The sequence below is a fragment of the Petaurus breviceps genome, unplaced genomic scaffold, assembly GCF_028583685.1.
Source record: "Petaurus breviceps papuanus isolate PSGF00001 unplaced genomic scaffold, PetGlider_PUasm1.0 90919, whole genome shotgun sequence".
NCBI lineage: Eukaryota > Metazoa > Chordata > Mammalia > Diprotodontia > Petauridae > Petaurus > Petaurus breviceps.
This window is the reverse complement of record NW_027187378.1, coordinates 36,524,997-36,538,202: the sequence shown is the minus strand read 5'-3', so window position 1 is coordinate 36,538,202 and position 13,206 is coordinate 36,524,997. Positions and strand designations below refer to the sequence as shown.

The 13,206-nt window shown below is 41.4% G+C and overlaps 1 protein-coding gene across 2 annotated transcripts in view; it reads right to left on the bottom strand.

Moving 5' to 3' along the window:
- The window catches only part of PLAT (plasminogen activator, tissue type), a 38,973-nt gene that overhangs the window by 9,712 nt on the left and 16,055 nt on the right, over positions 1 to 13,206 (bottom strand). For both annotated transcript variants that reach the window (XM_069075825.1, XM_069075826.1), the window contains 9 exons: positions 12,005 to 12,098; positions 10,647 to 10,689; positions 9,325 to 9,462; positions 7,945 to 8,055; positions 6,301 to 6,475; positions 6,100 to 6,191; positions 4,251 to 4,425; positions 2,804 to 2,889; positions 972 to 1,170 (listed from right to left, as the gene is read on the bottom strand). In XM_069075825.1, coding sequence (XP_068931926.1) covers positions 972 to 1,170; positions 2,804 to 2,889; positions 4,251 to 4,425; positions 6,100 to 6,191; positions 6,301 to 6,475; positions 7,945 to 8,055; positions 9,325 to 9,462; positions 10,647 to 10,689; positions 12,005 to 12,064 — 1,079 coding nt within the window. In that variant the 5' untranslated portion in view covers positions 12,065 to 12,098. The remainder of the gene's footprint in view (positions 1 to 971; positions 1,171 to 2,803; positions 2,890 to 4,250; positions 4,426 to 6,099; positions 6,192 to 6,300; positions 6,476 to 7,944; positions 8,056 to 9,324; positions 9,463 to 10,646; positions 10,690 to 12,004; positions 12,099 to 13,206) is intronic.

The window sequence follows — 13,206 nt, the reverse complement described above, 5'->3', positions numbered from 1 at the left end:
CTTTCCAGTTCTCAATCCTATGCTTGTATGAAGCACAAATCTCTGAATGCCAATCCATCCTTGAAAACCATGTGCATAGAGGATACTCAACTCCCCTTGGGTTATTGTAATTGGGTTAACTCCTAATTAATAAAAACTAAAGCAATGGAAATACATAGTATCTAGTACTTGCATGATTGGAATTAACTCTCTAGACTATTATTACTCATCATTCTTTATTCTATTATTTTAGAAAAGAATCTAGAAAAAGGGAAAAAAGTCATTTTGCTGTTACAAATAGACCAGGGTTGGACTACCTAATGAGAAATTGCCCAATGGACAACTTGAGCAGTTTCAAGAGATTTGACCCAAGCTTTGGTGGCTTCATTCTTCAATTCTGCAACATCCCCCACCTCCAACTACTCTTCAACTTTGTTTAAAGACTCCTGAGATCATACAGTTGATACTATTTACTGAGGTGAATGGAAATTTCCCAACCTCCCCAAGACCAGTCACAATCTGGGACCATTCCAAACTAGGAAATGGAGTAATGGTCTGGATCTGCACTCCCAGGGCTGGCCCAGAACTGGACCATCTTCAGGCATTGCAAAAGGTTGAACTGTAGAAAGACATTATGGCATAGTTGAGAGAGGTGGCTGTAGAGTGAAGAAAACCTAGGTTCATGTCCCATTTACGACTCATGCTGACTATGTGTCCAAACAAGTCACAACTTCTCAGTACTCCTAGACAATTTCCTAAGACTTTAGGGAATGGTTTTCTAAATGAAGTGGTAGAGGGAGTTTCCTCACCAGGAATTCCCTGCTCATTAATGAAATCATAGGTCCAGACCAATAAAAGAAAATTAAGAATAACTGCAGACAAATTGCCATTCCCTTAGATGAATATTCCTCTGGCTGTCAGACTTTCTGTAAAAATTTCCTCTGGTTTCAATGTCTAGAGAAGAATAACTTGTGGGTTTTCCTCATTCTTACCTCTCCTGAAAGCAGTGGGCTGCAGAGAGAACCCAGCAGGAGTCAATCAGTATTCCTCCACACAGAAAATGTATTTTCCCAGGGGATCTCCGGTCCATGGTCGTGATGGCAGCCTGCCAAGGATGAGATGTGATGTCGGCAAAGAAGCCTCCTTTAATTCGAAACTGGCTTTCTTTATACTGCCTCTGGCCACAAGTAGCTGGGGAGAAGGAAAATACAAAGAAAAGGGAGGAGGTCAGACCTTGCAAAAGTCTGCAAGTATTCTTGGGAAGCCATTTTGGTTCCCAATTTTAGTATTCTGAGCTCTGGCAAAATAGATAGTCTCTATAAGCATACAAAATGGAGAAGACTACAAGAAACGTGTTATTCACCTAGCCTACAAAGCCCTCTCTTCTCCCCTCACCTCTACTCTCTCTTCTCCTCTTTCCTCCTTTCCTCTACCCATCTTTGATGACCCAACGTGAATACCACCTCTTCCACAACCACCTCGGGTCACAGCAATCTCTCCCCTGCCCTCAAGGAGCTTATATTCTATTGGGGAGAAGGGGTAAAATAAAATGTGATTGCAGATAAGAAAATATGGTCTATACAAAATAAATCCAAAATAATGGGGGGGGGGCACTAAGAACTGGGGTAAATTAGGAAAGGCCTTTTCAAGCCCAGGCTTGAAGGCAACTAGGAGTTGCAAGATGAAAAGCTCCTAGTAATATGGTGCCAGCTTACCTTTGCAGGTTTCTTGTACCCTACCCTCCTTCATGGGCACTACATCCTAGACAAACTGGTATCCTTGCCATTCCCATCTCCCACCACCATGACTTTGTACAGGCTAGCCCCCATGCCTCTTAAGCACTCTCCTCCCCTCTGCCTCTCAGAATCCCTAGCTTCCTTCAAAGGTCACCTCATCCCCTCAGTGGTTAGTGCCCTTTCCCCAGAAATGACTCGCACTCTGTCTCTCTATTGTTCTCTGTTTGTCCATCTGTCTGTCTTGCTCTATTTCTCTCTTCATTGTCTCCATCTCTGTCTCTTTCTCTCTCCATCTCTCTTCACACACACGTAAATATACATATATGTATACATATGTATAGATATGTATGTATATATACATATATTTGTTTTTAATTTTCTATATACATAGTATTTCCCCCAACAGAGCACAATTTTCTTGGGGGCAAGGACCATTTCATTTGTTTTTGTATTCCCAGCACTAGCATAGGGCCTATCATTAAGAGTTAGGTCTTAATAAATGGTTGTTGAATGAATAAAGACCATTCTTGACATGAAGGACAGCTTGTGAAGAATTGTAGAGACAGAAGATGGAGTATTGTATTTGGGGAACAGCATATAAATCAATTTAGACAGAACATAGAGCATACAAAGGACAATTTGGAAATTTGTAAATAAAGTGGCAACCCTTGCTTTTCCTCTGCTTTATTCTCTTTTCACCCACTCCCTCTTGCTGACTTTGATCTGTACAAGCTGAAGCACATGATAAAATCTGAAAGGAAAGGTTTTTGAGGGAGAATGGGAGAGAGGGAGGTTACAGAGTATTCATGGAGGTAGGGGAGAGATAGATCCACTTGAAACCTTTCCCAAGATTGCTATCAGGAGACTACCAATACCTCCCACCCACCCCACTCAGTGGGCAATGGAAACCTGTGTTGACTTTCCTTAATTGTCAGGTTATAAGGAACAAACATGGCAAAATATATTTTAGCTTCTCCCAAGCTCCTGATCCACCAGAGGAGTGGTTGCTATAATCACAGACCAACTAGAAGTGACGAGAAAGAGCTAGAGAAAGCGAGAAAAGAAAATGCCCAAAGTCTGCCTCTTACAGCATTTGGACACATCGCAGTATTCCCATGTCAATTGGCTGCCTTTCAGCACATGGCACCAGGGTTTGCTGTCATAGTCGGGATTCCTGAAAGCAAAGAAGTTAGAGTATTTTACCTATAAAGATTTTCTCAATGAGCAAATCACAGGAATTTTAAAAAATTCTCACAGTTGGAAAGGACCTTGTGACCTCTACTGTGATATCAAGGGGTGGTTAGGTGAATAGAGTACTGGCCCTGGAGTCAGAAGGACCTGTGTTCAAATTCAGCCTCAAACACTTAACATTTACTAGCCATATGACCTTGGGCTTAACCCCAATTGCCCTGCCTTTCCCCCTCCAAAAAGCTAAATAAATAAATACAGTGATGTCAAACTCAAATAGGAATGAATCCCTGCTGGCCACGTACTGACTTAGAAAACCACAAATTCACATGACCACTGAAGTGTTTTGAATTGAGTAAGATTAAGCGGGGTTGTGATGTTCTATTGTCCACTAGCTAAAAAGGCCCAGAGAAGTCCAGCTGTATAGGGGAGGCACCTGAACTCCCAAATCCCTTCTAGGAGCAATGTTCATAACAGAATTGTGGAGAACAAAGAAGACTTAATAATAACTTGACTGATATATATTAGTAAAGGAAATCAATTCTGTAGAACTATTTAGGGCCCCTTCAGTCTAACATGAATGTTAACTACCTCTAGATAACAAACTGATGAAGCATATATAATCTAAAAATAATTTTTTAGGAATTAATTATATTGTTATATAATGGATGTTGGGAAAACTATCACAGATCCATGCATTAATCTGTTTGTCTGTTTGCTTATTTACTTGTAGAAAAAAAGTTTATTTATAGAGGTAGTTTGATAGCTCAGTGGATAGAGGCCTGGAGCTGGATTCAGGAAGACCCAAGTTCATATCCTGCCTCAGATACTTGTTAACTCAGAGAGCCTAAGATAGGCTATTAGCCTTTCTCTGCCTCAGTTTCCCCATCTGTAAAATAGGGATAGCACCTACCTCCCAATAAAATGAGTGAATATTTGCAAAGTGCTTTACAAACCTTAAATTGCTATAGAAATGCTAGCTACTGTTCTTAGAAAGGATTTAAGGGAAAAGAGGAACTTGGGAAAAGATAAATTGTACAGCAGTTCAATAGCTGGGAATCATGACACCTGTGTTCTACATTTGACTCTTTAAAAGACTGTGAATTCAAGAGAATTACTTGGCCTTGCTTTGCCTGGGACTTTTTCCCCATCAGGAAAATGAGAATCGAAATCTATTTTCACAGGAAATTTGTGAGGATATGGAAGCTATATGAAAATTCTTAGAATTTTCTGATAGACAAGGTCACAAAAATCTATTAATATTTTAACTTGAAACATCAAATATTACCCCTACTCTCTCCCCTCCCCCCATAAAAGCCAGGCTCATACATACAAATACAAACCTACCGGCAAAAATTATGGCTGCCCAGGCCCAAGTCATATGCATTCTCCCTCCATGCTGTGTAAGATTTAATTTTCACAAGTTGGGAATCCCACCTGAGGCAGGAATTGCCTGATTCAGTTTTGCTCTGAGTACCCCGATAGTATATGCCCTTTCCAAAATAGCACTCTTCAGTGGTACCTAGATTAAGAAGGGAAAAAAGGGGTGAAACAAAAAGTAAATAATCAATCAAATTAATAATAAGTCCTTTCTGGGGAGGCTCAGAGCTGGGTAAGATGAGATGGGATGCCAAACTTCTCCTTTTCAGGAGGATCTGAAATTTTATCATTTCTTTTTCATTCTCTCAAGTCCCAGGAGAAACTGCTTCCTTCTCTCTCTAATTGAAAAAAATTGACAAACTGTTCCATTTAATATTATCAGTTGGCATTTTGGAGCTAGAAGGAACCTTAGCCATCATTTTTTCAAATTCCTTTATTTTACATCTTGGGAAACTGACCCAGAGAGATTAAAGAATGTCCCTCAGGGCAGCCAGGTTGTGCAGTGAATAGAGAATGGCCCTGGAGTCAGGAGGACTTGAGTTCAAATCCGATCTCAGACACTTAACACTTAATAGCCATGTGACCTTGTGTAAATCGCTTAATCCCAACTGCACTGCCTTCCCCCCTCCAAAAAGAAAAAAAAAAAAGAATGTCCCTCACAGCTGCATAACCAACAAGGGGCAAAACCGACTGCAAATCACAACTTCTAAGGTATTAGTGATACATGGAATGAGGGGTGCTATGATACAATGTGAGTGACTTGTTTCCCCTTGAGTTCTTACCTTTACTCACTGCCAGATTCCAGAATAGTTCTGTAGTAGTAAAATATGCTTCTGTGAACCTATACTTGCTTCTTTCTGACTTTGCTCCTTTTTCATCATTATCCTAGTCACCTAGACACTTAAATCCTAATTAAACCTCTTTCTTTTTCTTTACCCTCTCCCCCTTCCTATCAGTTACAAAATCAAATCAATTCTTCCTCAACATTATCTTTTAGAATATTTTTTTCCTTTCCCTTCACTCACATTGCCAGACCCCAATACAGGTACCCCTCTCTTGCCCGGACGATTGTATTGTTTGTTGTTCTCGTTTAGTTGTCCCAGTAGTGTCTGACTCTTCATGACCCCATTTGGGGGCAAGAGATACTGCAGTGGTTTGACATTTCCTTCTGCGACTCATTTTACAGATGAGTAAACTGAGACAAGCAGAGGTACGTAACTTGCCCCGGGGTCACACAACTAGTGTCTGATGCTAGATTTGAACTCAGGAAGATGAGTCTTCCTGTTTCCAAGCCTGGTACTCTATCCTCTGAACCATCTAGCTACCCAGATGATTATACTAGCGTTCTAAATAATCTAGTGCTTCTCTGCTTAAAAAATTTCAGTGACCCCTCATTGCCTACCAAACCAAATACAAACTCTTTAATCTGGTATTCAAAGCCTTGCACAATACAGGCTCAGTCTTATTTCAACTACTTCCCTTCACCCAGTCATCATTCTAACATTCATTTCTTACCCTTCTCCAGTTTGGCCTAACAGTGCTCTACATACAGTGGGTGCCTGACAAATGTTTGTTGAATTGAATCAAGTTATGCCAAAAGCCTGTTCTTTCCTTGCCTCTGAAAATCAGAACAGCCTCTAACTTTGTTTCTACTGAAACAAGTCAGAAACCATCGTGTTCCCCTCTTTTGCTCTTCTCTGAAGGAAGGACCTTCAGTCCTGTCCTCCCAGCCACTTTACCCCCCAACCTACTGGTTTCCTCTCTCCATCAAGGCCAGTGAGAATGGTCAGATCAAATACACCCCTCTAGCACTTACCCTTTGAGCAGAGCGGGATGCTGCAGTACTCAGCAATATAAAATCCATTCTTGAAGATGTAACACCAGGGCATGGAGCCTTTGTCTGGGTTCCTAAATGTAAGAGGGCAGAGGGAGGATTAGAAATACTCCTGATCTCCAACGTTACCAAGGTTTAACCTCATGGAGAAAACCTCCCAGAGTCAAAACAAGTCTCATTCACCTGCAATAGTTGTGGTTCCCAAGTCCCAGCCTGAGGACATTTGGCCTGTGTCCACTGTACTGTTTGGAGTACAGTCCACTAGACTTCCAGTTGACACACTCGGCCCCACTTTTACTTGTGCTCCATGTCCCCCTATAGTTGAAGCCCAGGTCCTTATAGCACATAGCATCAGTATCTGATTAGAGAGAGGAACATAATAAAATAATGTATTAAATCTGATTTTTGGCGTAATCATTTTTAAAGCATTTTGCCTCATATCTTTTTAAACTGGAAAGAGCCTTGATTATATTTTGAACTGGAAAGAACCTTGGAGCTCAGTTAGTCCAGCATCCTTATTTTACAAATGAAGAGTACCTAAGAAAGTTTAAATTACTTGTCCAAGGTCTCTAGGGTATTAAGTGACAGAAACCAGCAGATGAACCCAGGACTCCCAACTTCAAACCCACTACTTTTTTTTCTCCTAACATATCACCCAACAATCACATGAGAATATGCTAACGGCCAAAAGAAACTGAGACCTGGAGTGCTTAAGCAACTTGAATAATGTCATACCACCAGCTAATGGCAGAGATGGTGGCTTCCTGAGTACATAGATCATCTGCAGAACTTCTGATCTCTATGCCTGGGAGAGGGAGGGTCAAGTCTGGGTCCTAAAGGAAAAGTCTTCAAAAGGAATAAGGGTCAAATTCCAAGCTGTGACCCCAGGGAGAGTAAATCAGTCATAATTATCCCCAAGGGCAGCTGGTTGATAATAGATAGAGCACCAGATCCAGGGTCAAGAAGACCTGAGCTCAAATCTGAACTTGGGACACTTACTAGCAGTGTGACCCTGGGCAAGTCACTTAACCTTATTTGCCTCAGTTTCCTCATCTGTAAAATGAGCTTGATGGAGTGCTCAGACCCCAGCCTTCCAATTTCTCAATAGGTCCCTGTCCTATGAGAAAATTTTCTCTTGTTGCAGAATACATTCTCTTATCAGAAGAGACAGAGGGATCCCTGGCCCAAGGATTTTTGTCCCTGGCTGGCCCAGTGACTCTCCCTCACACCAGATCCCCAAGGTCCATGCCTCTGACAACTCCCTCAATAACTGGTGTACTCTCTACACTCTCCCATCCATAGCTCCCAAGACACCTGGACCCCTAAATTACCTAATTAGTATCCCCCCTAGATTCACCCCCATTAGATTCCAAGTTCCCCAAAGAAACTTTGCCTGTGTCTATTGGTATTACAATAAACTATCTCTTGACCGAAAGATGGCTTGAGTGTGTGAATTCATTCCAGGCAACTCTGCCTTGGCATTCTTGGGGTCCCAGCACCCCTGACCTCTGCCCCACACCTCTTCAAGCTGGAGAAGGAAATGGCAAACCACTCTGGTATCTTTGTTAAGAAAATCCCAAATGGCATCATGAAGGGGAGAACATGACTAAAAACCAACTATATCCTCACTCCTTCCTTTCTTTATTTTGTTCTCTATTCTATTATACCTTGGACCTAGAAACAGAACTCCTTCTACTAGGCCATACAGCCTCTTACTCCTAAAACCTCATTGTTACCTTCTTTGGTCCCCTGACTGGATCTTGGCTTATTTCAACACTCGGCTTTCCTCTGTGGAGCTGGGGTTTAGTCACTTACTCAACCACTCACCTATTTCACATAGTTTTCCTGTAAAACCTCTGGGACACAGACAGATAAACTCTGTGAAATACAAGCCCTCCTTGCAAGTGCCCCCATTGAAGCACCTTGGTTCTCTGCAACCTATTAAAAACAAAGAAAATGTAGTTAATTTTCAAAGCAACCATAAGGGGTGGGGGGTGGAGGTGGAGAAGAGGGATAGCGTATCACCAAAGACAACTCCCTGATCTCTAAATTTCACCTCCTGCCCATCATATTGTCCTTCTTCCTCTTTCTTGTCCTGCTACATATTCACACTCACTTCAGGTCCAATCATCCTTGCTTACTTTAGCAATAGATCTTCCAGCAGGGCTCAGTTATTCCTTTTTTTCACTAGCACTTTGACAAACATTTATTAAGTATCTACTGTAGGCAGAGTCCTTTGGTTGGTACTGGGTACGATGCAAAGTTTAGCTAAGGTATAGTCCCCTGCACTTATGGAGCATGTGATCTAGGCAATCAGGATCAGTTTCCTGGAGGGGATGGCATTTTACCTGTCTCTTAAAGGATAGAAAATGTTTCAATTGGCAGAGGGGAGGAGGGGAGGCATTTTACAGAGGCACTGAGAAGAAGACTCAGTCCTCCCAACATTTCTCTGTCTCTGTCTCTGTCTGTCTCTCTTTCAAAAGTGCTGTGGGAAGATAAGGGAGGGAGCTTTACAGGGGAGGGTGGGGGAATAAGTCAAAAGGGTATAAAAGAGAGTATCTAGACTTATGGAAATAGGAGGATAAGGGGGGATGGAGGGGTAGGTTAAGTAATATGAGAGCAAGGAAGCAGGTAGAAGTAGGAGTCAGGAGGGTTAGGAAATACAAGATAAGCACAAATATAAAACAAATATTAGGAGTAGAATCTGTTAGGGAAAGTATATGTTTGTATATGTATGTATGTACATGTGTGCTTATGTATATATCTATATGTAAATATATCCATGCTTAATCGTAGCCTTGGGAGGGGAGGAGAGGGGAAAAGAACAAAGTAAAAAGTGCACAGCAGAGAACAGAAGAAAACTTAGAAGGAAGCAAAGATGAACAGCTCTCAATAGAGTGTGTAGTATTTAGTACATAGGCTTTCCTGAAATGGAAATTTATTGCTATAATATGTTTTGAATCCTCTCTTTCATTCTGCTATGCACATGACATGTTTTTTCCTTCTCTTATTTTATATTTACATTTTAATATTTAAGTTTGTAATACATTTATTTTTTCTTTTCTTATTATGTATTTAATTTTCAGTATTTAAGTCTAAAATTAAAAAAAAATTTTTTTAAGTGCCATGGCCTTGCAAGGACAGAATTCCAGTGAGTAAGACTGAGTATTTGGAGTTTTAAAGACAAAACTCAATAACGATGCTTACTTTGGACAGGTACGCTGTGACACCGAGGCTGGCCTCTATCACAAGTGCAATATTCTACTCGGCTATTTCTGAGTGCAGGACGCAGCCATGATTGCTGTTGCTGGTAAACCATGTGGGTTTTTTCATCTTTGCAGGTACCTATAACAAGAAGAAGGACAACTTTCTTTAGTTTTTTATGCACTAAGTGGTGCCTAGTCCCTTTATCCTGCAGAAAGAAATCCCACAGTTTCAACCCAATGGCCCTGCAAATAGTAATTGACATAGTACTTTAAAGTTTGCAAAGCACTTTCAATGTGTCATATCAGTTAACAAATCTGTGAGATAGGTACTAAGATAGGTATTATTATCCCCATTTTACAGGTGAGAAAACTGTAAAGTTCTCTTCCAAATGACATCTTGGACTTTCATCTTAACTGGGGTGAGTGGAAGAGGTGACAGCTAAATTTTACAAATGGAAAGAAACTGAGGCACAGAGGCTAAACAGCCTCTCACCCAAAAAGCAAGTCATGGCAGAACTGGGCTTATAGCCTAGGAAAGAATATTGACAGGAAGGCAGAAATTCTGAATCGAAAAGGGTTTGAGTTCCAGCTTTGAAGTTAATGTGCTGTGTGGACTTGGGCAAATTGGGCTTTGCTTCCTTATCTGTAAGTAACAGACGTTTGCCTCAATGATCTGTAATCCCTAATCTCTTTTACGATTCATGACTCCATGACTATCTTGTTCTTTGAAGGCAGGAGTCATGCCTTGGACATCTTTGTATCACCCATGGTGCCTGGTACAATTCCTTGTACCTAGTAGATGTTTGTTGAATGAATGAATTGATGAACAGTGCCTGGTATATAGCAGGTACTTATCCATGCTTGTTGAAGAAATGTTAAACAAAGGATGATCATTGTTTAACAATTATTAATAGCATATAGATACACATTCAAATACATGCATATATCTATACAGATCTGTCACGATGGACTCGTTCTCCTAAGAAAACATAACTTTTGCATAGCTCATGCAAACAGGGCTGTGTGTGCATTAAGAACATCCTTAATGGAGTGGCTAGGTGGCACAGTGAGTAAAGCGCCAGCCCTGGAGTCAGGAGGACCCGAGTTCAGTTCCAGCCTTAGACACTTAACACCCACACAAAACAACTAGCCGTGTAACCTTGGGCAAGTTACTTAACCCCAATTGCCATCCAAAAGGCAAAAAGAAAAAAAAATAGAACATCCTTAATGACCCCTTCTCCTCTCCCCCCCCCAGCTTAATTGGCTCATTACATGCCCTTTGCTTTCTCAAAACTCTCCTCACCCACCCCACCTCCCACTCACCCATAGAGGATCTAGCTCCGCGTTTGAAACGGTTGTGAAGGTCCTGCAAAGAAACCAGGGGAGAGAAAAGAGAGATGTGGATGCTGGCCATCTCAGGGAATAACTATTTACTAAGCACTTACCAAACCCCACAAAATCCAGGCAATCAATAAATATTGATTGCCTCCCCCCCCCCCCAAGGCAACCTCTCCAATGAGAAAACTGTTTATTAGCTCCTGTTTTTCTGTCCTTTCAAGCTAATGTCTCCTTGGTGAGAATTCTGTTCCACTTCTCTCCCCTCTCTAAATCCTACCCATCATCCTAGGCCCCAGTAAAGTCCACCTTCTCCAGAAAGCCTTCCCTGATCACCTCACCCCCACATGGAGACCACCTTTCTACAGATTCTTATGTTGCTTGTTGCCTAGGTCACGCTTTCATTGAGCATTTATGCCTTGCATTTGTAGGTATCTTTTCCAGAACAATCTATATCCTATCTCCTCCGTCAGACTGTGATCTCTTTTAAGCAAAGGACTGTATATTGTACTTCTGTACCTCCCCAAACATGTGGACTTTGGGAGAGCATGTTTTAGGCTGTCAACAAATACTTGATTCATGATATAAGAACACCAGCCAGGAGTCAGCACACCTTGGTACATTTCTTGTCATGATCTTGCCATAGACATTGGGCAAAGAACAACCTTTCAGGGTCCTAGTTTCCTTCCCTGAAAAATGAGGGGATGGATGATTCCTATAGGAGGAGGTCTGCTGACTCCTGGTCCAGGACACTTCCATAACAAATCAAATATTTATTGAGGGCCAACTCCATGCTCTCAAATAAAGGGTTTGAAAGTCATCTAGTCCAAGTCATAACCCAAAAGAAATCTCTAGTACAACACCCAGAGTAAGTGGTTAATCAACCTCTGTGTGATGTCCTCCAGTGAGGGGGAACCAACTGCCTCCAAAGGCAGCCCAGTCTGCCACTTACTACCTCTGTAACTTTGGGAAAAAGAGAGTTGGACCTGATTACTGCCATGAGCTATTCTAGCCTAGATCAATGACCGTACCCTTGTCGATGGCTCTAAATAGAGGGTTATTCTTTTTTGTGTGTGTTAAGTGTCTGAGGCCAGATTTGAACTCAAGTCCTCCTGACTCCAGGGCCAGTGTTCTATTCAACTGTGTCACCTAGCCGCCCCAATAAAGGGTTATTCTTGACATCAATTTGCCTCTTTGCAGCTTCTAATCATCACTCTGAATTCTATCTTCTGTGGACTAAGAGAATATGTCAGTTCCTTTTTCTACTTAATAAGCCCTCAAACATGCCCAATTCCTTCAGCTGACTCTCATACGACAATACATATAATGTAGGTGAATAGACTTACCTGGCTAGAGGGAGAGACTACTCCATACAACAACAGAAAAGCAAAGAATTTGCCTATCATTTTCACACTTCCTTTCTTTGATTTTCTTCAAGTCCTTAAAAAAGAAGAGAAAAACAGGATTAATACTGTGAGATGAGGACTGGAAGGCAACCACAAAATCCAGTCAGTCAATCAATATTTGTTTAGCATATACAAGATATGGTAGCTCTAATATGACTGGATCCTTCTTTGTCTGGATCCAGAAACAAACTGAATTAAATATTAAATGTTTATTAAGCATTTACTGTATACAGAACACTGCTCTAAACTTTAAGAAAGACAGAAAGTTTAGAGATAACACTGTCCCTGTCCTTAAGGATCTTATAGTCTAGTTGAGGAAACAGATTTAAGAAATGTTGCCAAAGTACAGCTGACAAGGCTTGGAATTTGATTGGACATGAGAGGGAAGGGAGAACAGAAAGATAACTTCAAGATTTCAATCAGACTAGGTACATAGTAGTACCCAGTGACCCAAATATTGATGTCAGACAGAGGAGCAATGTTAGAGGGAAGGTGAAGAAGAATGGAAAATACCAGCACCAATGGTCAGAAGATATGTCCATCTATAGGCTGAAAGAGAAGGTGTTCAATGGCACTTCTTTATAGATAATTAAGCACCCTAGTCTGAGTTACTATAGAAGTGATTCCTGACTACTGCCTGGGACTAACTAAAGTTAATACTAAAGCAATTCCCTCTGTCTCTCTCTCTCTGTCTCTGTCTCTGTCTCCCCGGCTCCCATTTTTCCAGAGGAAATTATTAAGTTATTTAGATCTCATTGCTGACACATCAGCACTAGTTGAACCTCAATTTGTCCTCAGTGCCTTCCCCATCATTGCTCCTGACAGATTCTAGTGCCATTCCTAATGATTACCAGCAAATGTCATTCTTCTCCCTGCCCCCAGTCCAACCAACTGTCTCGTTTTCTGTTGATGATGCCGGTCCAGCACTGTGGGAATGTGCAGAAATGAGAGCAAGCATCCTGTTTGCAGGATTCAGCTCATCTATTCCTGGATTCCAGTCTTCCACTTTCCATTTGCCTTTCCCTCCTGTCTTGCCCTTGGCGCTTAAAGTAGGTTAGTTGGTTGGAGTGTTATTTTGTGGTCTGGCAAGCCATTTCACTCCTTCATCCACCAGAATTAAATCAATGCCTTTCTTCCTTTGA